The 26,108-nt window shown below is 39.2% G+C and overlaps 1 protein-coding gene across 2 annotated transcripts; it reads right to left on the bottom strand.

Annotated features, from left to right (window-relative positions):
* Positions 1-1,269: 1,269 nt before the first annotated feature.
* KLRG1 (killer cell lectin like receptor G1) lies at positions 1,270-25,226 on the bottom strand. 2 transcript variants are annotated; one of them, XM_065523726.2, is made up of 5 exons: positions 25,050-25,226; positions 22,444-22,548; positions 19,444-19,529; positions 6,289-6,389; positions 1,270-5,952 (listed from the first exon to the last, which is right to left on the bottom strand). In XM_065523726.2, exons 1-5 carry the CDS (start codon positions 25,129-25,131, stop codon positions 5,841-5,843), a joined length of 486 nt encoding a protein of 161 aa, XP_065379798.1. In that variant the 5' UTR covers positions 25,132-25,226; the 3' UTR covers positions 1,270-5,840. The 2 variants fall into 2 exon arrangements, with proteins under 2 accessions (XP_065379798.1, XP_005570117.1); XM_005570060.5 differs by having other exon boundaries at positions 19,444-19,613.
* Positions 25,227-26,108: the final 882 nt, after the last annotated feature.

Genomic DNA, 26,108 nt, shown 5'->3' on the forward strand with positions numbered 1-26,108 from the left:
TTACTTTTTGTGTATCTGTTGTATGTTTTTTGATTTGAGGTTACCATAACGCTTGCAAATAATATCTTATAACCCATTATTTTAAACTGATGACAACTTAACACTGATTGACTAAACAAAAAAGCAAAGAGAAAACTAATAAAAACTCTACACTTTAACTTCATGCCACCACTTTTGAACTTTTTGTTGTTCCTGTTTATGTTCTTGTACTGTCTGTCTTAAAAAGTTGTGGCAGTTATTAATTTTTTGGTTTATTAATCTTTTAGACTTTCTACTCAAGATATGAGTAGTTTATGCATCACAATTACAGTGTTACAATATTCTGTTTGTCTGTGTACTTACTATTACCAGTGAGTTTTGTACCTTCAGATGATTTCTTATTGCACCTTATGTTCTTTTCTTTCAGATTGAAGAACTCCCTTTAGCATTTCTTATACAACCAGTCTAGTGTTGACTAAATCCCTCTGCTTTTGTTTGTTTGGGAAAATCATTACTTCTCCTTCATGCTTGAAGGATGTTTTCACTAAATACATTACTCTAGGGTAAAAGTTTTTTTCCCTTCGGCACTTTAAATATGTCATGCCACTCTCTCCTGACCTGTAAGGTTTCCACTGAGAAGTTTGCTGTCAGACAAACTTCTCCTTTGTATGGAACTCCTTTGTATGTTATTTGTTTCTTTTTTTCTTGCTGCTTTTATGATACTTTCTTTATCCTTAACCTTTGGAAGTTCAATTATTAAAGGTAGTCTTATTCGAGTTAAGTTTACTTGGTGTTCTATAACCTTCTTGGGCTTGAATATTGATATCTTTCTCTGGGTTTGGAGAGATCCCTGTTATTATCCCTTTGCTTTCTACCCTGATCTCTGTCTCTACCCCCTATTTAAGGTCAATAACATTTAGATTTGACCTTTTGAGGCTATTTTTTTTTTTTTTTTTTTTTTTTTTTGTTGAGACAGAGTCTCCCTGTGTCGCCCAGACTGGAGTGCAGTGGCCGGATCTCAGCTCACTGCAAGCTCCGCCTCCCGGGTTCACACCATTCTCCTGCCTCAGCCTCCCGAGTAGCTGGGACCACAGGCGCCGCCACCTCGCCCGGCTAGTTTTTGTAGTTTTTAGTAGAGATGGGGTTTCACCGTGTTAGCCAGGATGGTCTCGATCTCCTGACCTTGTGATCCGCCCGTCTCGGCCTCCCAAAGTGCTGGGATTACAGGCTTGAGCCACCGCGCCCGGCCTTTTGAGGCTATTTTCTCCATCTTGTAGGCATGCTTCATTCTTTTCTGTTTTTCCTGTTGTCTCCTCTGACAGCATATTTTCAAACAACCTGTCTTTGAGCTCACTAATTCCTTCTTCTGACTGATCAATTCTGCTGTTGAGAGACTCTGATGCATTTTTCAGTAGGTTAATTGAATTTTTCAGCTCTAGAATTTCTGCTTGATTTTTCAAAATTATTTTTGTTAAATTTTTGCTCTCTTTGTTAAATTTTTCTGATAGGATTCTGAATTCCTTCTCTATGTTATTGATGTGGTTTGGCTGTGCCCCCACCCCAAATCTCATCTTGAATTGTAGCTCCCACAATTCCCACATGTTGTGGGAGGGAGCTGGTGGGAGGCAATTGAAATATAGGGGTGGGTCTTTCCCATGCTATTCTCTTTATAGTGAATAAGTCTCACGAAATCTGATGGTCTTACGAAGGGAGGTTTCCCTGCACAAGTTCTCTTCTCTTGTCTGTTGCCATGTGAGATGTGCCTTTCACCTTCCACTGTAATTGCGAGGCCTCTCCAGTCATGTGGAACTGTGAGTCCATTAAACCTCTTTTTTTTTTTTTTTTTTTTTTTTTTGGTAAATTGCCCAGTCTCAGGTATGTCTTTATCAGCAGCATGTAAACAGACTAATACAATTGTCTTGAATTTCATCGAACTTCCTCTAAACAGCTATTTCACATACTCTGTCTGAATGGTCACATATCTCTGCATTCTGGCATTGGTCATTGGTGCCTTATTTAGTTCATTTGGTGACGTCATGTTTTCCTTGATTGTCTTGATGCTTGTGGATGTTTATTCATGTCTGGGCATTAAAGAGTTAGGTTTTTATTATAGTCTTTGCAGTCTGGGCTTGTTTGTACCCATCCTTCTTGGGAAAACTCTCCAGTCCTTCAAAGGGAAGTGTTGTGATCTAAATCTTTGGTCACTGCAGCTACATCTGCATTAGGAAGCACCACAAACCCAGTAACACTGTGACTCTTGCAGACTCATAGAAGTACCACCTTGGTGGTCTTGGGTGTGATACAGGAGAATTTACTAGATTACCAGGCAGAGCCTCTTGTTATCTTCCATTGCTTTTCCCCAAAGAAACAGGGTCTCTCTCTCCTTACTAAGCTATCTGGAGCTAGGGGAACAGTGACACAAGTACCCTTGTGGCCACCACCACTTGGAGTGCACTAGGTCAGACCTGAAGCCAGCATAGCACTAGGTCTCACCCAAGGCTTGTGGTGACCACTACCTGGCTATCACTGAAAGCCAAGGCCCAAGGGCTCTTCAGTAAGCTTATGGTGAATGTTGCCAGGCCTGGGTCTCTATCTTCAGGGCAATGGGCTCTCTCCCCTGTGACCCAGGGCAGGTCCAGAAATGCTATCCAGGAGCCTGGAATCGAGGACCCCAGGTGCTTACTTGGTGCTCTATTCCACTGTAGCCAAGCTAATACCTAAGCTGCAAGACAAAGTCCCCATTAGTCTTAGGTTAAATCTCTCCTTATCTACGTCCAAACTCCCTCTCATTTCCTCAAGCAGAAGGAGTCTCTCCTCATGGCTACCATAGCTAAGAATGTGCTGGATCACACCAGAAGCCAGCATGACACTGGATCTCACCCAATACCTATGGCAAATACTGCCTGGGTACTGCTGCTGATTATTCAGGGCCAAAGGGCTCTTTAGTCAGCAGGTGATGAATCCTGCCTGGACTGAGTCCTTCCTTTCAAGGCAGCATGTTGCTTCTGGTCCAGAGTGTGTCTTAAAATATCATCCAGAAACTAGGTCCCAGAATAGAGACCTTAGGACTCTGCGTGGTGGTGCCCTATCCTTCTCTAGCTGAGCTGTATCCAAATTGCAAGGCAAAGTCCTCTTTAGTCTTCCATCTCCTCTCCTCAAGTAGAAGGAAGGAGTCTCTCCCAGAGCTGCAAGTTCCACTGCCTGGGGTTGGAGGAGGGGTTACACAAGCACTCCCTTGGCTACCCAGCTGGGGTCTCATTAGGTCACGTTCCCTCCAAGTCCACTGGCTCTGAGCCCAGCATAGCACCAGGACTTGCCCAGGAATTGTGGTCCTTGTAGCCTAGATTGCCTTTCAGGTTTATTTAGGATCCCAGAGTGCTTTAGCCTGCAGTGGTGGGACTAGCAGAAACTCAGGTTCCGACCACTGGGATGCACCATTCCCCTGTGGCTAGGGATGGTCTAAATGCTCCCTCTGTGGGCAATGGCTAAATTCTGTCCCACGTTGCTATCTGCTTTGACAGGGCAGCACTGAGTTCCACTGCAAAGTCCCATAGTCACTGCACTCTTCCTCCCCGAAACACAGACTCTCTCTCCACCCCACACTGTGCTGCTGGGAGATGGGGAAGGGGTGGCACTGGCAAATCAAGACTGTCTCTCCTGCTCTCGTCAGTGCCTCTTTTGTTGATATGATGTTAAAACCAGGTACTGTGACTGCTCATCTGATTTTTGGTTCTTACGAGGGTGCTTTCTTGTGCGGATAATTGTTTCGTTTGTATTCCTACAGGGGAAAAATCGGTGGAGGCTTCTTGCTCCGCCTCCTCCTGTGTGTTCCTGGATTTTCTTCATTTTAATTTTGTGACTGCTCTGTTATAATCTGTAATAAATGTCTTATTCCAAACACTGAATGTCCCAGATATGTTTAATGTATAATGTCCATCAAAGGAGTCCGCTGTGCAATGTAAGTGCTAATCAAAACAACTGTTCATTTCTAGTTTTACCAAACTTTATTTCACTAAGTAAGGTACAAGAATTGAGTTACTAACTGACCCCAGCCCTTCATAAATAAGTCTAAGGAATAAATAAGCAACCAGGAAGTAAACTGTTACTTCTCTTGTAACAACCTTAAGGGAGACAAAGCAATGAAGAACCACATCCAGTTCTGATAATAGGTGGATAAATCCTTATAAAAGGCCTGAACCCTAGTCACAGAGGAGGTCTGCACACATCCTGCCTGCTCAGGTGAGAATTTAAGACCCGGCTGTAGTTCTCCTTTTCTTCTCTTTCAATAAGTAAATGAAATTGTCCACCCTGCAGTAGCCAAGCCATGGCCCACATGGAATCGCTCTCATTAAATCCTTAATGAAGTGAGAGTCACTACCGTCATATCCGTAACTCAGGGACACTTCCTGCGCCAGAACCAAAGGAAAGAGATCACTAGGAGACAGGAGCTTGTTTCCATGACTTCCTTCTATGAGCACTGTATCCAGATTCACTGGCCCTTTGCCTTTTTAGAGTTAGCTACTGAAGACTCATACTGGTGAGTTAGGAAGGATTAGGATATACTGTTTTTCTCATCTTTAATTCCTCTAATTTACAGGCTAACAGAAATAACTAGAATGAACAGTTTTCATTATTATTTATTATTCATCCATTTAATTATTTGTCACTGAATGTAAGCACCGTCTTAGGTATTTGGGATACACTGGTAGATAAGATACAGTCCATGTTTTTTAAAAAAAAAAAAAACTATGAAAGATAAAAACAAAAGATTACAATCCGGGATCATCAACACTACAGAATTATGGTCTATTTCATTACTGCACCTTCTCTCCTTATGTATGTCCAAACTCTACTGAGGAGAAATAATAAAGTTTTTCTTATTTTTGAGGCCTTAGTACCTAAGATAATCTGGTGATCCAAGCACATAAAGTGTTTCTATAAACTTTCCTCTATGAAAATGCCTTATCGAATTGACTGCTATCTTGAAATTAAAATGCAGGTCAAACAGTCACAGAATGGAAAAGATACAATCACACATTGGTTAATTCAACCACATCTATGTATACTCAGAAAATAAACAAAATCAATTACGACCGGATTTTTGCATTAAGTGTGAAGACCTGAGAAGGAGGAAGTACCACCTTGCCCTCACTCACTTCCCACAATTTATATTCTCACATTAGCATTATGTATTTATTTTCTTTTTAGAGATGGTGTCTTGCTGTATCTCCCAGGCTGGAGTGCAGTGAGGCAATTATAGCTCACTGCAGCCTCAAACTCCTGGGCTCAAGCCACCCTCCCACCTCAGCTGCCCAAATAGCTAGGACTACAGGTACACACCACCATGCCAGCTAGGTTTATTCTTTAGAATAAAGCTTGATTTGCAAAGAGTCACTGTTAGGATAAAAATATACCATCAGGGATCAGTAATGTACTAGAGGAGTACAGCAATAACGTACTTATCTACTACATAAGCAATAGCATATATTGGCATAGATTTTATCAGATTAGTTCAGAATATAACATGAAAAAGGTATATTTTTGACAGAGATGGTTGGGATGGGGATGAGAGTGGCAGCATTAGTTGCCATACTGAGAAATACAAAAAAAACAAACTTATCTATTTCAAAAACTTGCTTATATCTGGTCTTTAAATTGTTCACATAATATCTAAATAGTCTCAAAGAGAATCCATCAGTTAGGCATCAATCCCCAGGAGGTTGTCTTGCATCTAATGCCATATCTGAGCAAGTTCAGTATTTGCTAACTACATACTCATGGCTTTCCCAACAGCCAGTGGCCAGCTCCCTCCTTTTAGGGATACATGACAGATCTGAGGGTCAGGACAGAGTGGTCATCCATCAAGGGCTGACCTTCTTACACACCCACTGTAAAGAAACTTCACAGCTTGAAGCTTGAAGACTATTTTTGTTGATGGCACCGCATGTCTGCACCAAGCTATTAGAATAAATCCTGTAAGAAATCAGAAAAGTCAATCACTTGAGGCCGTATGCACAGAAAAGGAGTTGAAAGGCATGAAGGGATAAAAATTGAGCAAATTCTTTCTCCCTATTCAGGCAGAAGAATTAAAATTGTCCATTAGCCTCTCTTTAAAATGTTATCACCTTTTTTTATTTTTTATTTTTTGCCCTTACCCATTGTTCATTCCCTTCCTTGTTCCCTATTTCCTCTCCTTTTCACTTTTTCCTCTCCTCTCCATCTGCTCTTCTTAATCTATTCCCCAAGTATTATAATTTGGCTTTCCTTTTTCCTCTCTCTCTTTCTTGGCACTCCTTTGAAGCCCCTTACCTTGAGAAGTTTAGAGGTGATCCATCTTCCCACCTCCAGCCAGAATTGTTCCTCAGACCAACCCAGTGAAAGGCCTCACTGAGGAAATCTTGGAGCAGGCTCTAAGAGAAAGGTTGAAAACCAAAAACGAGACCTAGTGTCACAGTCAAACAACTATTCCTTTCCACGTTGGATTCCTAATACTAAGTTAAGTAACTAATTAAAAGACAAACTAGCATTCTTTACACCCTCCATCACCACCACTCTTAAGGACTGAATGCTTCCTAAAATCAGTATGTTGACCCCCAACCCCTAATGTGATGATACCTGCTGGTGGAGCCTTTAACAAGTAATTAGGTATAGATAAGGCCATGAGGGTGGGGCCTCCATGATGCAATTAGTGTCCTTACAAGAGGAGGAAGAGACCAAAGCACTCTCTCTGCCAAGTGAGGATACAACAAAAAGGCAACCATGTGCAAGCCAGAAGTAGGTCCTCACCAGGAGCCAGAGAACCTTGATGTTGGATTTTCCAGCCATCAGAACTGACAGAGAGAAACATCTGTTGTTTAAGCCATCCAGTCTATGGTATTTTGTTTGAGCAGCCCAAGATAAGACAACTATTCACTCTAAATAACTAATTTCTCATTTAACATCTAATTCTAAAGATTTGTTAACTGTAGAGAGGAGCAGCATCCTAGAATTGACCTTTCTATCCATATCTGGATTCTTATAATGTAGCAAATAAGAAAATATTACATCTCTACCTTCCACTGCAATTTTCTCCTTAATTAAAGGGAGTGCCTGATAGGTATTCAGATTATTTCAAAAGAAAGAAGCTCCACATTTGCTGCAGAAGTGGTCATCTTTCCCATCCTTAAATATGTAAATTATGATTAAACCTATAGCAATATTCTTGGTTTTTTCCCAAAGTCTCATTTTCCATGTCCTTGTCAATCTTGTATATGGCAAGAAGAAAACAGTTCTTAAGGGAATAAGTTTAAGGTAAAGGTATATCGGCTACACCACTTATGTGTGCCATGTTACCCAACAGAACAGAGATAAAAGATCCTTCGATCTGCAAAGTCTGACATTCAAATGAAGAAGTTTATATCCTAAGAGAATTGCCTCTATAAATGAAATAAAATAAAATATTAAAGATTAAAATAGATTAAAATAAAAGGTTAAAAAGATAATCCAAGCTAATTTTGTTGTAGGATTTAGTATTGGTGTAATTAACAATTACAGTTGCAATATTTTCTAATGACAGCTTAATTGGTCAAACACCTTTGGAATAAAATATTCTTTTTTATCTAGAAACTACTAAGAAAGCAACACAATTTCAACTGCCTATGGTGATTATTATACCACCAGATGTCCCATTTTGATGTTGTTTTTATTCCACTCCTGAAAGATGATTGCTGAAGAGTAAGAATTTATGGCCTCTGCTCTTAACTGTCTCTCTTTGCCTACTTGGACCCTGCATGAGCACAAATAGAGTTGCTCTTCTAAAGTTAAGAGAAGGCCAGGCACAGTGGCTCACGCCTGTGATCCCAGCACTTAGGGAGGCCGAGGTGAGTGGATCACTTGAGGTCAGAAGTTTGAGACCAGCCTGGTGAACGTGGTACAAAATTCCCGTCTCTACTAAAATAAAAAAGTAAAAAAAAATTAGGCATGGTGACGGGTGCCTGTAATCCCAGCTACTTGGGAGACTGAAACATGAGAATCGCTTCAACCTAGGAGGCAGAGATTGCAGTAAGCCGAGATGGCACCACTGCATTTCAGCCTCGGTGACGGAGTGAGACTCTATCTCAAAACAAAACAAAATAAAATAAAGTTAAGAGAGGCAAAAAGCCTCTTTGCACTTCTAGTAAAGACACTACAGGAGAGAAAAGGAATCTTTTGTGCTATTTCTCATGGTCAGAATAACCTCTATTTTCTCTTCACTGGGTTTCGGTCCTGTTTCCATTTAGGACATGACTGTGGTGGTTCCTAGACGAAGCATTTGAAAAATGAGTATGACTTGTTTATCAATGCTTTTCTTCCCAAATAATCTATGCCTTATGATGACTTTGTTCTCTCAGAACCCAGTATCCTGAAAACAATTATCTCTTACATTTGTATTGCACTCTAAGGTTTGCAAAATCCCTCTGCGTTCATTCCCAACATCATTTGAAATACTACATACACAGTGTGGCATTTAGGAAAACAAAACAGAAACAAAATTCTGGAGGCTCCTAGCTCCCTCCTTCTATCTGAAGATGAGCAGGTGGTTTACTCTGGCTGAGCTTCAACTTCTTTATGAGCGTTTAGCTTAGATATTTTCTAGGATTCTTTCCAGTTATGAAATTCTTGACCATCTTGGAAGGTAGGCAACTATTATTATCCTCACCTTTAGAGATGAGAAGATGAGGTCATGTGGGTGAAAGAATTCATCCAAGAATTGGATCCTTATCAAATAATCATCCAAGTTTTCTCTCCCAGTGCTAAACTTTTCATCACTCTGTGCCCCTGATTAATGTCCTCCAGTGGTCTCGCTTTTCACACAGAATAAAATCTGAAATCCTTACAATGTACGCACAGTCCTACATAATCTAGCCCCTGCTAACCATTTACTTACTTCCTAGGTGCCAGCCACATGAGCCTTCTTTCTGTTCCTTTCACATGCCAAGGTCATTCTTGCTTCAGGGTCTTTGCATAGCTTTTCCCTCTGCCTGGACTATCTTTCCTGAGATTTCTACATGGCTGTCAATCAGGTCTAGATATCACCTCAAATGTTCCCTCCCGAAAGAGGCCTTCCTTAACTAACCAATCTAAAATAGTATTCACATTTACTATGACATCATACTGTTTCATTTTCTTTAAAGCACATATCACCATATTCATTTGTTTAGTTTTGTCTGTCTCTTCCGAAGACAATGAAAGCACATGTAACATGTATGCAATGTGTAATGATCAGAGCAGGGTAATTAGCCTATCGCTTCAAACATTTACCATTTCTTTGTGTTGGGAACATTCAAAATCCTCTCTTCTAGCTATTTGAAAATATACAATACATGGTTGTTAACTCTAGTTACCCTGCAGTGCTGTAGAGCAAGGGTCCCCAACCCCCAGGCCATGGACAGTACCAATCTGTGGCCTGTTAGGAACCGGGCTGCAGAGCAGGAGGTGAGTGGCTGGGCGAGGCAGCATTACCGCCTGTGCTCTGCCTCCTGTCAGATCAGCGGATCAGCGGCAGCACTGGATTCTCATAGGAGTACAAACCCTATCGTGAACTGCGCATGTGAGGGATCTAGGCTGCCTGCTCCTTATGAGAATCTAATGCCTGATGATCTGAGGTGGAACAGTTTCATCCTGAAACCACCCCCGCCAAAGGTCCATGGAAACATTGTCTTCCACGAAACAGGTCCCTCGTGCTAATAATGTTGGAGACCACTGCAATAGAACATTAGAACTTATTTTGCCTGTCTAGGTGTAATTTGTATACTTTAACATAACTCTCCCTAACCTCCCCTTCCCCAGCCCTTCCCAGCTTCTTCTATCCTCTGTTCTGAGGTCAACTTTTTTTAAGTTTTCACATAAGCAAGAACATGCAGTGTTTAACTTTCAGTTCCTGGTTTATGTCACTTAACATGGTGTCCTCTAGTTCCATCCATTTTGCTATGAATGACAGGATTTCATTATTTTCTATGGCTGATTAGTATTCTAGTGTGTATACATACCACATTTTCTTTATTTCATTTTTTATTATTATACTTTAAGTTCTGAGGTACATGTGCAGAATGTGCAGGTTTGTTACATAGGTATACACGTGCCGTGGTGGATTACTGCTCCCATCAGCCCGTCACCTACATTAGATATTTCTCCTAATGCTATCCCTCCCCTAGCCCCCGACCCCCAAACAGACCCGGTGTGTGATGTTCCCCTCTCTGCGTCCATGTGTTCTCATTGTTCGACTCCTACTTATGAGTGAGAACATGCAGTGTTTGGTTTTCTGTTCTTCTGTTAGTTTTCTTTATCCATTTATTTGTTGTTGAACATTTAGGTGGATTTCATATCTTGGCTATTGTCAATATTGCTACAATATACATGAGAGTGAACATATCTCTTCAACATACTGATTTTATTTCCTTCAGATAAATACCCTATATATGTAATTATGTGTCAATTTTAAAAATGTTAATAACAAAATTAAATTTAAAATATCATTTTCCTCAAAAATAAATAAATAAAATAAAATGTAAACATCATAACAGCAACAACTCTTGACTACCATATCCCTAGCAGTTAGAAAAATACATAAAATTATACTCAATAAATGCAGACCAGGCATAGTGGCTCATGCCTACAATACCAGCAATTTGGGAGGCCAAGGTGAGAGGATTACTTGAGGCCAGGAGTTCAGAACCAGTCTGGACAACATCGTAACACTCTATCTTTCCAAAAATTTAAAAATTTAGCCAACTGGTCATGGTGGCATGTGCTTGTAGCTTCAGCTACTTGGGAGGCAGAGGCAGGGAGGAGGATCATTTGAGCCTCAGAAGTTTGAGGCTGAAGTAAGCTATGATCATGCCATTGCTCTCCAGCCTGGGTAACAGAGTGAGATCCCATCTCTTTTTAAAAGAATTATGTTTAATAAGTATTTATAGAAATAAAGAACACACAATCAGGTATTATGCTGCAGGAAGTTAAAACCCTCTGAACAGAAACTCTATATTTTTTACTTTCTCTCTGTAAAACTCTTAACTGTGCATGCTGGGGGTAAGGAGGTAGACAGGAGAGTGAATGAAGTATACGACAGATGAAATGACACTGTAATTTTCAACATAGCTTAAAATTTTTACATTTCTTAACCAACTTGTTTAAAGAATTATTTAAATTAGGAAAAAAAGAATGGATTTTTCTTTTTAATATTTTCACAAAATTGGTGTGGTAGTGATAGCCACGATCTAAAAGACTCAAAAATAAATGTTACTGCATTCAAAGTATATAAAATTTGAGTATATGTGAATCAAAAATTATAAACTAAATATTTGAAAAAATAAATTGATTAAAATTAACAAAAGGAATAAAAGAGTAATTCCCAATTTCTCCGTTGGAATTATGAGAAAAATAGTCCATTTCCTTTTCTTTCATTTCAAGAGGAGGAATGGCAGCTAATGAAGCACAGAAATTGATAAAGATTTGCTCAGAAACTTCAATTAGAGTCTGAAGAGCTAGGATTGGGTAATGCCCACATACAAACCCCAATCCTGTGCTCATTTACTACCCTCAAGACCCATATAATTCTAAGTCACTTGATCAATCAGTCCTTTTACAACTTCTCATTGGTGAGGCTAGATATTGAAAATGTTTATTATGGCACCTTCACTCGAAAATCTTCCACTTGGAAGAGGCCTTCAAAACCATAGTGCTAAAACCTATTCTATGTACTCATGGATGTGTGTGTGTGTGTGTGTGTGTGTGTGTGTGTGTGTCTGTGTGTGTGTGTCTGCGTGTGTGTGTGCATTAGAGTGAGAGAGAGAGAATATAGAAGCAGCATGAAAGTAGAAATTGTAGAAAGTATAACTGTAGAAACAGCATGAAAGTATAAATTAGTCTGCTGCAGTGGCTGACACCTGTAATTCCAGCACTTCAGGAAGTCAAGGCAGGAAAATCCCTTGAGCCCAGGAGTTCAAGATCAGCCTAAGCATCATGGCAAAAACCCCAAATTTTTGTATTTTGTTAATACAAAAAATATGAAAATTAGCCAGGCAAGGTAGCACATGTCTGTAGTCCCAGCTACTTGGGAGGTTGAGATATGAGATAAGAGGATCATTTAAGCCTGGGAGGTGGAGGTTGCAGTAAGATGAGATTGTGCCATTGCACTCCAGCCTGGGTGAGAGTCTCAAACAACAACAACAAAAGTATAGGTAAAGGTGGTGACCGAGAACTCTTGTCACCCAGAGAAGGTGTGAGCTAGAACACTTAGGTGTTATGTCACTTAGCATTTGTAATGTTTGCTTATATTTTAGAAAAAATGCAAACCCTAAAAGCAAAGTGAAGATAAAATCCAAACAAACAAAATCAGGTGCACTTTTTCTTGTCTTTTCCTTTCTTGCTTTTTTAGTTCAACATTTATAACTTCCACACACACTTCTGTATGTAATATTTTTAACTGAAATTAAAATATCATTAAGGCACAAAGCATATTCCTTAAACTTCCAAATTAACATGGTTTACAGAATGTATGTAAGTTATTTCAACTCATATTAAGAAAAACTAACAATACATTGAAACTGTAAAATCATATCTTTTGATTAGCCAACTTAATTCTAGGGAATATAATGTAAATAAATGACCGCAAGCAAAATGATTTCTATAAACATGCTCATAGCTCATGACAATTGAAAATTAGTAGAATTTTATCTAAGACTATGAAGAGATTTAAGCAATAGTGAAATGATGCAGAATGTGTAAAAATACTGTTTAAAACTAAAATAAAATCTGGTTGCAATTTTTTATTACCTGGAATAATTTAATGCTTAGTAAAAACCAAGAATGAAATAATACTATTTGATAAAAGCAAAATATAAAATAACGTGTTCCAAAACGCCTAAAAACATAGCATAAAGGTATTTTTAGACAGTATAGCTCTGTTTTGTCCCACCAAACCCGGGGCTAAAATCATCCTGAAAGCAGCGACAGGGGAATTCCCACAAGGGAGAGCCTCAAACCATCACGAGATGGGGCTGGCTGGGATACCATAGAATAAAGCACTCAACGTCAAGGTGATCCGTGCAAAAGCATCTATTACGGGAACTTACAGAGGGCTGCAGCAATCCTCACGATGGACAGTCAGAGAAAAGGAACGTTTGACCTACGTATGTCCACAGCAAGGGGGTCAGAGATGGAGCTTTTATGAGGGTTTAAGGAATCTGACTTAGGGCTGAGGCTACTTTATTTCAGTGTTTCGAGCTGCAACCTAGATACCTTTATCAGTGACTGGAAATATTCAAGGCTGGGGTTTGGGTTGGAGCCTGCAGGGGAAAAACCTGTAGCTGGGTGGGTCATAGGCCAGTCAAGGCCTTCTGCGATTTTCAGCCAATGCAAAGAAAGAAAGCCAGGAACTGGGGAACCCTACAGCCTCATATTTTCAAATAATATCATTATTGTGTTTTTCTTCAGACACTTTTCCAGGTGAAGTATTTAAAGCAAAGGATGTAATTACTAATTTGAAAAAAATTACAATACAGAGTACTCATAAGGTCTAAAAATAATTATATCTATTGCTTTAAATTTAGAGATGTTTCACTTGAAAACGCATCTCAAGATTGAGTAAAAATATAGAGCGTATTACTTGAAAATGCAACTTACTGTTTAAAAATAAGTTTAGCCTGTTTCCAGACTTTTCAGATATCCTATAATATGAACACATTAATTACCATCATCTAAAAACATGCAAATAACATTAAGAAATTTCAAAGGAAAATTTGACAGGTTACAAATTACTACAGCTTAACATCAATAAGAATTTTCCCTATAATTTTGCGTAAGTACACAATGCTAAAAGTCAGTAAGCCCTGCTCTATAAACCATCATTTGCTCTTCTTTTTAAAAGCTTGTGGAAACAATGTCCGTCAACAGATGGATATCCAAGTTCACAGCAGCCTTATTCCCAACAGGATAAATGGATAAATGGACAAATAAAACGTAGTACATCCATAAAACAGAATGTTATTCAGCCATCACTTTGATCCATGTTACAACATGGAAGAACCTTGAAAACATTATTCTAAGTGAATAAGCTAGACACTGAAGGACAGAATCGGCAAATTCATAGAGACGATAAGTAGAACAGTGATCACCAGGAGCTAGAGGGAGGGGAGTTATTGTTTAAGAGGTACAGACCTTCAGCTGGGGATGATGAAAAGGTTCTGGAGATGATGGTAGTGAAGGTTGTACAACAATAGGAACGTACTTAATGCCACCGAACTGTACACTTGAAAATGGTTAAAATAGTAAATTTTATGTTATGCATATTTTCCCACAATTTTTCAAGTTAAAAAATAGTGGAAATATCCTAGCCTATCATGCCCATCCCTTGTTATGCAGTTCACACTAGCTGCTTAATCTGATTATAAAGAAGCGTGACAAAAGACACACATTACCAGACTGTGAAGACCTCCAGAGTAAAACAGTTCCCCTACCATCTACCCTGTTGCCAGCCATTTCTTTGAATCTTCTGACATATCATCTCAGATTTCCTCATAAACAAAATACTCAATTCAACAAGTCATAATTTACTCTGTGATGTATCTTTTACTGAAATTGTGTCTTGGGACACAGAAGAGCAAAGTAAAAGTTATTTTTGGCTCTGGACTTTATATTGTTGTTTGAGATTTTTGTGTTTTTGAGACAGAGTATCACTCTGTCTCCCAGGCTGGAGTGTAGTGGCCTGATCTCGGCTCACTGCGACCTCTGCCTCCAGGGCTCAAGTGATTCTCCTGCCTCAGCCTCCTGAGTAGCTGGGATTACAGGCGTGCACCACCATGCCCGGCTAACTTTTTGTATTTTTAGTATAGATGGGGTTTCACCATGTTGGCCAGGTCTTGAACCTCGAACCTCAAATGATCTACCCGCCTCGGCCTCCCAAAGTGCTGGGATTACAGGCGTGAGCCACGGCGCCCGGCCAGTCTAGAAAGTTTTATCTTCACTTTGTACATGAGGAAACTGAGAGTCAAAAAGGTTAAGGAAGTTGCTGAAGTTCACACAGCTAGTAAGAAATATAGTAGAAGCATACTCATGACTGTCTGAGAGAAACCAAGCTGTTTTCATTACCCGATTGAAAATATACAGAAAAGTGACCACGTTACCGTAGCGTTTGTATTGCTGTACCCAAAGAAGGAAACCTTGGGTATTATTAGATGTAAATCCTAAATATGTGAGAAGCCCATGCCAGAAGTTCAGGGAATCCCAAGTTTAGGAAGATAGGTAAAGTTGAATGAGAGGTTGTTACAACAGTAAAGTTGGATCATATAATTCCAAATGATGATAATGAGGAAGAGAGATATTATAGGGCAAGGAACATCAGAATAGATCTAAAGAAATCAAAGCAGTTTCACTGGGAACTCACTAATGAATACATATTTTAAAATAACATACCAATAACTATAAGGAATCACGGCTAACAACATCCAGGACGAACTGAGCTTGGTGGGGGGAAAATGGCAAGAAAAATCAAGAATTTGAATATATCCAAACATCTAAAGATATACTCAAAGGGCAAGAAGGAGTAAGGGCTGATGCTATAATGTTAACACAAAAATGAGAAAATAATAGAGCAATTTAATTTCCATTTTGTTTTTATTTTCTCTATCAAGAATAATCTTAAGGTCCCAGAGAGAAAAAAAAGAAACTATAAGTAAGCATCTCACTATTTTAAATATATTTAAGCCTATAATCCCAGCACTTTGGGAGACCAAGGCGGGAGGACCACTTGAGCCCAGGAGTTCAAGACCACACTGGGCAACATAGTGAGACTTCATCACAATAAATAAATTTAAATCTCCACGGTCATACAATGTACATTCTGTATGTCAAATTCAAAAAAAAATTTAAATATGTATAGAAAAGAAACCAGAAGACAATTAGTAGAAAAAGTTATCTTGTTGAACATGTGCAAAATGGATTCTGGAAGTTGTCAAATACAATATTTCTATAAGTGACTTTGAAGGTGAGTTGATGTCGATTTTTTTTTTTTTTTTTTTGAGACAAACTCTCACTCCATTGCCCAGGCTGGAGTGCAGTGCTGTGATCATGGCTAACTGCAGCCTTGACCTCCTGGGCTCAGGCAATTCTCCCACCTCAGCCTCCCGAGTAGCTGGGACCACAGGTGCATGCCACCACACCTAGCTAATTTCTGTATTTTTTTGTAGAGGCAGGGTCTTGCCATGTTGCCCAGGCTGGTCTTGAATTCTGGGTTCAGGCAATCCACCTGCCATGGCCTTGCAAAGTGCTAGGATTACAGGTGTGAGCCACCGTGCCCACTAGAGTAGAATTTAAAATTTGGCTCTGCCAGATTTGTAGCCTTAGACTTATACTCATTAATTCTCTGATTTTTTTTTTTTTTTTTTTTTTGAAACTGTCTCACTTTGCTGCCTAAGCTGGAGTGCAATGGTGCGGTCTCAGCTCACTGCAGCCTCCACCTCGTGGGTTCAAACGATTCGGGTGCCTCAGCCTCCCAAGAAGCTGGGATTACAGGTGCGCAACAGCATGCCCAGCTAATTTTTGTATTTGTAGCAGAGACGGGGTTTCACCATTGTAGCCAGGCTGCTCTTGAACTCCTGACCTCAAGTGATCCACCCACCTCAGTCTCTCAAAAGTGCTGGGATTACAGGTAGGAGCCACCATGCCCAGCCAATTCCTCTGAATTTTACTCATTCACCAACAAAATGGGGATGTGGAACTCTATTTTTCAGAATTGCTGTGACGATTAAGAATACTATACATAAAGGCCGGGCATGGTGGCAGGCGCCTGTAACCCCATCTACTCGGGAGGCTAAAGAGGAGAATCGCTTGAACCCTGGAGACAGAGGTTGCATTGGGCCGAGATTGTGCCACTGTACTTCAGCCCGGGCAACAAGAGCAAAACTCCTTCTCAAAAAGGAAAAAAAAAACAAAAGAATACTATACATAAAACACCTGGCAAAAAGCAGGTGCTCAATCTACGGTAGCCTCTGTTATTGTACACTTTGCCGTAAGTGATCTAAGATAGGAGGTGAACTCTACTTAAGTATCTCAATGAAAGATGACCATTTAACAGCATGAGAGGGATATTTTCCATAGGCCTGTAGATTCTGCATACAGCAACGAAATCCTCTAGCACTTTCCACCAATGGAACGGCAGTTTGAAAAACTTCAGTTTTAACAGATCCATAGAGCTCTCTTTTTTATTTTTACTTTTTGCTCTTTTGGTAGTGGCTCAGACCCCAGTATGATACTAGAAACACTGTACATACCTCAAAATAGTATGTAAATCTTGCCCTGAGAACAAAAGAATAGTAACACTAGAACAAGAGACGCAGCAGGTCAGGTAAAAGTCAATTCGGTTCTACAGAATCTGACAAAAGTCAGAGCAAGAAAAACAAAGCAGAGAATCAAGTAAGATTCCAGGGGAGTGTCAAAGGTCAAACTTATGACATCTAGCAGGGACATTCCACCCTCTCCAGCACTGGCCTGGCCCCACGGAGCCTTAAGAGAAAATAAACTCAATTTGGAAATGCAGTGAGTGTAACTCTGCTGGTTTTACTCAACAATAGTCTCAGGAATGGCGGCATGTAAGGAAACAAAGGAGGGACAAAATCCCTCTAATGATCCTGCCCTTCCTCTGGATACCTCAGAGAAACAGCAATATTGCCATTTTCCCAGATGTTCTGTGCCTTCATCCTTTCCCTCCTCACCTCTCATGATCACACTGTGAAATGTATAGTAGCTGCTACACCACAATTTTCTGTGGCAGTGTCTTGTGCTATGACTCACGACTTCTGTTTATGAGTTTTGCCCTCAATGTTTCAAATTCATGGCTCACTTCTGCTATTTACTTCAGTCAGCTCGAATCCTCAGAGTCACTATATCAGAATAAGAATAGGGGTTGCTACAAGGTCCAGAAAGCAAGGCTATTTTGCTGGAGGCCATAAAACTAAGATGGCATGTTTAATGAGTATGACTCAATGCATTCTGCCACCTCACTTAGAGAAGACTTAAAAAAAAAATGTTAGTCACATATGTGGAATGATTTAGAGTTTAGATTCTATGTGGAATTCCAAAGGAGTAAGTGTTTCTTTGACAGAAAACAAGAATCTGTATGCTTTATATAGGTAGCTGTATAGGTAGTTATAAAATTTAGGAACTATATGTTATCCCCAGCTGCTTTAGAGTAACCTCTGGATTTTTTCCAAGGTAAGTTAATATAGTTTAATTCTCAATAAACTGTTCTCTGTGACTAGATTCTACCCCAAAAAAGAAAACAGAAAACAATAGCAAAACACAAAAATCAGTATTAAATTAGTGCTAAAGATGAAACTAAGATTTCTTGTTTTCCTTATAGATGTTATTTATGTAGACAAATTAGAATTTGATTTTTATACTAGGCAACCTCAGGATGTCAATTCCTTGTGTTGCCTTGAGATGGTCTAGAACCAATAGCAAGTTCTTTTCCAAGAGATTGCTGGGTGGATAGGAAGGATCTGAGGGGCCTGAAGGAAGTGGAGGCCACCACACACACACACACACACACACACACACACACAAACACAGGTGCTTATATCCCAACTTTCTTGACACTGCAGTCTGGAACTTACTGGATTCCAGTGAATAAAGGGAAAACTTTTTAAAAGAAGGCATTTAAGCCCTTATCACAATCACTCTGTCCTCGTGATCTCTATCTTTCCCTCCCTCCCAAGTTCCACTATATAAGAATCTGCTGCCAGGCCTGGCACGGTGACTCACGCCTGTAATCCCAGCACTTTGGGAGGCTGAGGCGGGCAGATCACGAGGTCAAGAGAGCGAGACCATCCTGGCTAACATGGTGAAATCCCGTCTCTACAAAAATACAAAAAATTAGCCAGCATGGTGGCGGGCGCCCGTAGTTCCAGCTACTTGGGAGGCTGAGGCAGGAGAATCACTTGAACCTGGGAGGCGGAGGTTGCCATGAGCCGAGATAATGCCACTGTGCTCCAGCCTGGATGACAGAGGGAGACTCTGTCTCAGAAACAAACAAACAAACAAACAAAACCCAACAATCTGCTACCTTGTTGTTGGACCTGTATGTTTCCAGACCTAAGACTTCTTTTAACTAGAGCTGTATTTCAAGTCTAATTCCTCTCCAAAACACTCACCATCCTTCTGCCTCCTTGCCCCACATACACACTTACATGCTATGCAAGCATCTGGGTTGCTGTAACTGAGGTTTGTTGGAGCAGACAGCATAAGAGTAAAGAGTGGGGAAGGAGAGGGAAGAAGGCGGAAGTAGAGGAAGAGGAAAGAGAAGAAGAGGGAAGCGGAAGAATACAGTATCCCCCCAAATCACAGATTCCTTCTGTTCCTCAAAAGAGGATACATGATCCATTTAAACAGCAGCTAAGAAAAACAAAAGAAACAAAAACAAAACCCCTACATTTTCTAAATGTTTGCATTTACCATTTCCTGTTTGTCCGTTATCATAAGGAGGTGTGAGTCTCTGGCTAGGCAGAATTCCAGACTAGAAATCCAGTCCTTTTTCTCCACTGAGAAATAATAACAATGGTTACCATATTTCATCCAGTGGTCTGGGCAGCTAGGACAGCTGGCACAAGTAGAGTACTTGGAGCCTAGGAAAGAAGAGGACCTGGTTCACATCTTCATGGACCACTCAGTCTTGGAAATGAAATGGGAGATAAAATGGAATATGGCAGTCCCAGGTCTTCCCTGCTCCACCACTTTTCAGATTAAGGGTTAGAGAAATGTGTAACAATGCATGGTCTCAATTTGAATACCTCATAATGTCCACCCCCATCATCTACTAAGTATGTATTCCACTACACAAGAATAGGACTATAACTGAAGGAGCAAAGAAGAAAATGTAGAACAATCTGCCTGAAAACTCTGGAGCAAGTACTTTACTTGTGCTAGAGATCTCTGTGCACATGTAATATACACACACCAGATAACTGTGTGCTTGTATGATATGCGTCTGTGTACTGTCTTTGCTCAGTGCATACATTGCATAATTGCATAATGTATATTACTTAAATCAGGCAGAATCATTCAGAATGCCCAACCAAAAATGCACAAAAAAAAAAAAAAAAAGAAACTAGGAAAAGCAAACTTAACTAGAATGAAAGGTTTTGCTTTTTTATTATCACAAATGTAACTCTCACCATTGAAAACTGGAAAAAAACACTTATACTTCAGCAAAAAGAACTTACGTTGATATTTTTTTAAAAGGGTTTTCTGGCAGAGAAGCATAACAGGTGCTAAAGTGAAAAGTGATAGAATGTTCTAACCAAGATCTTTTAAATACGGAAGATCCGCATTCCTTTAAAATGGTTGGCTCATAGTTTTGTTAAGATGAAAGGGAACTGGCCAGGCATGGTGGCTCACTCCTGTAATACCAGCATTTTGGGAGGCCGAGGCAGGTGGCTCACATGAGTCCAGGAGTTCAAGACCAGCCTGGCCAACATGGTGAAACCTCATCTCTACTAAAAAATACAAAAAAATCAGCCGGGCATGGTGGCACCCGCCTGTAATTCCAGCTACTTAGGAGCTGAGACGTGAGAATCAGTTGAACCCAGGAGGCAGAGGTTGCAGTGAGCCAAGATCACACCACTGCACTCCAGCCTGGGCAACAGAGCAAGACATTGTCTCAAAAACAAACAATCAAAAATGAAAGGGAACTGAATATGCTTTCAAGGTAATTCCAACCAAGATTCCAAAATTCTACTGATTTTCTACTTCAGTTTCAATACTTAAACATATTTGCATAAACTCACCGTAAGCACAATTCTACAGTGAGCAAGTATAAGCCATTATATTCCATGAGCACATGTGTAGATATATAATTGCAGAATAGAGTATATATCTACTCTAGATTTGGGAGTTACAAAGTGGGGAAAGTAGTACTTTTCGTATAAATATTAGATAATTGTTCTCTAGGAAGACCCGGCATACAACCAATGTAAGTTTTGGAGATCAAGCTGTTAAATTGGCACCTTATAGATTTGTGCTTTTTCCATACGACTGTGACATTAGTCAGCCTGGATTAGAAATTCCCAACTTCCCTAGGAGTTCCTTTTTGTCAAAGGTCAGACTTGGATCTGAGGTAGAAACCCTGGAGCTAAACTCTTAAAATCCTAATAAATCGGCAGAGCACAGTGGCTCACACCTGTAATCCCAGCACTTTGGGAGGCTGAGGAGGGCAGATCACGAAGTCAGGAGTTCGAGACCAGCCTGGCCAACATAGTGAAACTCCGTCTCTAATAAAAATACAAAAAATTAGCCAGGCATGGTGGCGGGTGCCTGTAATCCCAGCTACATGGGAGGCTGAAGCATGAGAATCGCTTGAACCTGGGAGGCAGAGGTTGCAGTGAGCCGAGATCACGCCATTGCACTCCAGCCCAGGTGACATTGTAAGCCTCTGTCTCAAAAAAATTTTTTTTTAATTAAAAAAAAAAGAATCCTAATAAATCACTTCTGTATAATCTGTCACTATCATCCCCTAAAAACATAAACCTAAGCTGGGACTCTAGACTGTAACACAATAAACTGAGAGCCCTCTAGATCACTAGATTTAAGGACTTAGAAGAACTAAACTTAGAAAAATTAGTTTCAGAAAATGTGAAAGCACCGGACTGGCAAACAAACAAAAAAAAAATCAGAATATGTTTACTTACATTATGATATATCTATATGTGAAAAGTTAAACATCATTAATATTATAATTCAAGTATCACAATACACATGGCAGTACAAAAATGTTTCTGGCAACATAAAATTAAAAAGCAATATACAAAATTATGAGCATACTATGATAAGAACTATTCTCAGCCTTGCATTAGAAGAAAGAAAGGTGGGAGAAATTTTAAAAGGACTTGATTGCAGTTCTATTAAGAAAATATGGTCAGGTGCGGTAGCTCACACCTGTAATCCCAGCACTTTGGGAGGCCAAGAAGGGCGAATGCCTTGAGCCCAGGAGTTCAAGATCATTCTGGGCAACATGGTGAAATGCCTCTACAAAAATAATAATAATAATAATAATAATAATAATAATAATAATACAAAAATTAGCCAGGCATGGTGGTATGTGCCTGTGGTCCCAGCTATTCGAGAGGCTGAGGTGGATCACTTGAGCCTAAGGAGGTCAAGGCTGCAGTGAGCTGTGATTGTACAGTGGCACAGGGTCCACTGGTATAGCAGCACACAAATCTATCACCCACAGCCTGGGTGACAGAGGGAGACCCTGTCTCAAAAAACAAAAAGAAAATACACACTGACACAAATGCACATGGTCAAAGATGAGGAGGCTATACCCAGGAAATAGTTGTATAAAGATGTCGATGTATTTTGTTTGAATTATTTTTTGATTTTTCAAAGCTCCTGCTATGTTATATTGCTTTTATAATATAAAATGAAAGATTAATTTTGGTTTAAGTTTGCACTTACCCTGGCACAGGATCCACTGGTATAGCAGCACACTCATAAGAACTGCAGTCAGAAGCCCCAAAGCTATTGCCACAAGGCAAGAACAAGAAGGCCTGGAAGAGGAAGCTGCAACAACAGAGAATCAAAGCACAATCCTGAGTCAGAAGATAGGTTGAAAGAAAAGAGAAAGTCAGGGAAGGATACTGCATCTTAAAGCAATTTGGCCTAATGGAAACCGAGATCCAGGCCATAAAGTTTCCTTTTCTAGATGTATCAGGAACTTGCTCTAAAGTCAAAGGTAACCACTAACACCTGTATCAAATAACTTATTGTATTCATCAAGATAAAGAATGCTTTTTTCCTTTGAAATTGTGACTTATACTGTCTCATACTCAGGTGGTGAGAATACAAATTGGTGCCTCTTTGGAGGATAATTCGGCAATATCTACCAAAATGGCAAAGGCATTTACCCTTTGACCTAGAAATTTCTCCTTAAGAAATTTTTCCTACAGATACTCACACGTGCAAAATGTCATATTTATTCGTGGCAGCAATATTTGTAGGAGGAGAAGACTGAATACAATCTACATTCTATCAGTAAAAGGCCTGTCAAATACATTTTTGATATATCCATAAAGTGAATACACAGCTTCTAATAAAGACTGGCTTTTTTTTTAACTGATATGGAATATTTTGTAAGATATATAGTCAAGACAAAGAAACGTTCTGCAGAACAGGGTATACAAATATCTCTGCAAGCACATCCAAGAATCTGATAACATTGTTTGCCTCTGGAATGGAAAAAAACAGTCACTGGAGACAAGATAGGAAAAAGACTTTTTACCTTATTTTCTTTTGTACCTTTTGAATTTTGAACTGTGTAAACATATTATCCATTCAAAATTTAAATACATAAAATTTAGATAAAAATAATCTACATTTCAAAAGTGCTTTGTAAACTGTCATTATTAAAAGAGCAGTAAGTTTAGGTTGATGCCATGTTTAAGCATAGGACACTACTTCACGTTAGCTATGTTGCATACAACCTAAATCTAAATTTCAAATTTGAAAAATGGAAGTATTTTCAGCAAATCTTTATTTTAAAATCGAAGGTATCTCATAGTCCGATAGTGTAGAAATTACGTGTAACGAGCAAAACTCTGTGAAGTAAGATGATATTTAAGTTCTAATTTTGATTCCTTTGTTTAATAACCTTGAATTAGGAAATTAAACTTGCCTGTTTGGGCTTCAATTTTCTGTTTACATTTTAGATAAATTATTCTATCTATGTGTGTATCTATGGAGTATTCCAAACTTCTTAAAGAAAAAAATGTATAATGAGAGATGCCTTCATAAAGAGAGAATTCTGCATAATAAGTATTTGGACTGATGAACCCAAAGGCATTAGATTTCTAGTAAAACTTTTAAAAAGACATTTGCATCACAGGAGAACATTTAATGAAATACACAAACGTTCATTCTTGTGTTATGCTAAATTTAAAAAAGGTATCAAAGCATAATTGTATTTGTGTAACCACAAGCCAATTCAAGAAGTAAAATAAATTTTTTAAATTTACTTTAAGTGTATATTGAAAGTCTCTAAATAGTTCCAAGTAGGTTCCAATTTATCACCCAATTGTGTGTGTGACCTTGAACATATACTTTGAGATATACATTACTTGTAACTTAATATTTCTATTCCTTAGAAATTAACACAGATATAATTCAAAACTAGGAAAAGATTACACAAATAAAGATGTCCAATGCTGTATAATTTATAGTAATAGAAATAAGTCTAAATATCCCAAGTATACTAGAATGATTTAGCAAATTAAGGCAACACTCTCAAAAGACATTAAAAATTATAATAGTAAAACTATGTAGTAAAAAGAGAGAAAGCTTAGGGAACTACCCTAAAGAATATACTTCGTGGGAGTTTACTGCCTAAGATACAAAATCAAGGATTAATTTTGGCATTTGCACTATTACCTATCTGTCTCAGATAATGTTCTCTCGGGGCTCTATGTACAAATGGCTCTTTTGCCTTCAAATCCTCAGTCACAGAGACTATTCTCTGTAGTGTTCTTGATACTTTTTCTTCCCTGTTTCTTCCCTGTCACCATTCTAGTGCAACACTGAAGTTAAAAAAAAAAAAAAAAAAAAATCTAGATGTGTAAATCAGTTTCTTTCCTGACAAAGCTCTTAGTATTATCCACCAGCAAAACTATTGGTGTCCTCCTCATTCCATAGTCAGAAAAACAGCCATACTTTTAAACAGCTGGTCCAAGGTTACTCCAAATATAGCTAAAGAGATAAAGTTCTCCCAACAAAGTTCCCGCTTTAGAGAGGAGCAAGAAGGAATAACGGCAATGCCCTAGGTTGGGTTTCTAAGATGCGATCAAAGAAGTGAATGGTTAGAAAAGGGTTTACCTGAGGCCTAAGATCAGATCCTGTACCATACACCAATTTTTCATATTCCAACTCTGGACTTTAAACTGAACCAAAAGTATTTCCTCAAATTATGCTCGATTCTTCTGCATCCTCTGCTTTAAACTTATTCTATACCCCATTCATCCGTAGCCTACTGTCACTATGCATCGTCTTCCATGCTACCTTGGTTAACTCACATTTTTGCTGTGGTCCGTAGTCATTCTGGGCTTGGGTTGCCGTAGGCAACTCTAACATGGAATAAATAACACTGTCAGTCATCTTCAGCTAAGATCTTTCACATGCAGTTGAGAGAGTTAAATTATCGAAGTGTGAAGGGATATGTATCAGTCAGGAAACAGCCCAATCTCTAAACTGCTAGCAGGAAACTTGACAAAAACAGAAGTAATTTTTCAGGAAATGATTCAAATTTGGGGACTGCCTATAGAAATTAATATTTTAAGTTGCTATTTTTTTGCCCCATGATACTCTAGATGCTCATTAAATAGATATTGAATTGATTCCCCACGTCACCTAATTCTGTTGAGCAAGGAAAAATTGCTCTCAAGTCCAGCAATTTCAGTTATGGAAACTAAAATAAAAGTGAGAGTGGTTACTAGCTATGAATTTCTCTCAGAATTTTTTCTCTGCTTTGTTTCCTTCTGAAAAATGTATGCCAAATGAGACTGATTTCGTCATTTCTTGGAACTTTTGGGCAGTGATAAGCAATAATGAAATGGACTGTTGGGTGCATGCCTGGAATCATGGGAGAAATGGACTATTGCCCAGATATGTTTTGTGAATATGACATAACCACATCTTCCCCAAAACATTGTTCAAATTGTGCTATCATCTTTACCCTTCACAGTATCAGAAATTCCATTAAATTTTTTCTGTTGTCTTATTTTTACATGCAAAGATGACTAAAAAGAAGAGCAAAGTAAACAAATACATTCTAACATCTTAGTAATTTATTTTTAGTAGGTGAAAAGTTAATAAAAAGTTAAAGTAGGCCAGGCATGGTGGCTCATGCCTGTAATCTCGGCACTTTGGGAGACTGAGGCAGGTGAATCACCTGACGTCAGGAGTTCAAGACCAGCCTGGCCAACATGGTGAAACCCCTTCTCTACTAAAAATACAAAAAAATTAGCCAGGCATGGTGGTTGGTGCCTGTAATCGCAGTGACTCAGGAGGCTGAGACAGGAAAATCGCTTGAAACTGGAAAGCAGAGGTTGCAGTGAGCTGAGATCACACCATTG

Source organism: Macaca fascicularis, chromosome 11 (genome assembly GCF_037993035.2).
Source record: "Macaca fascicularis isolate 582-1 chromosome 11, T2T-MFA8v1.1".
In the NCBI taxonomy this organism is placed as follows: Eukaryota; Metazoa; Chordata; class Mammalia; order Primates; family Cercopithecidae; genus Macaca; species Macaca fascicularis.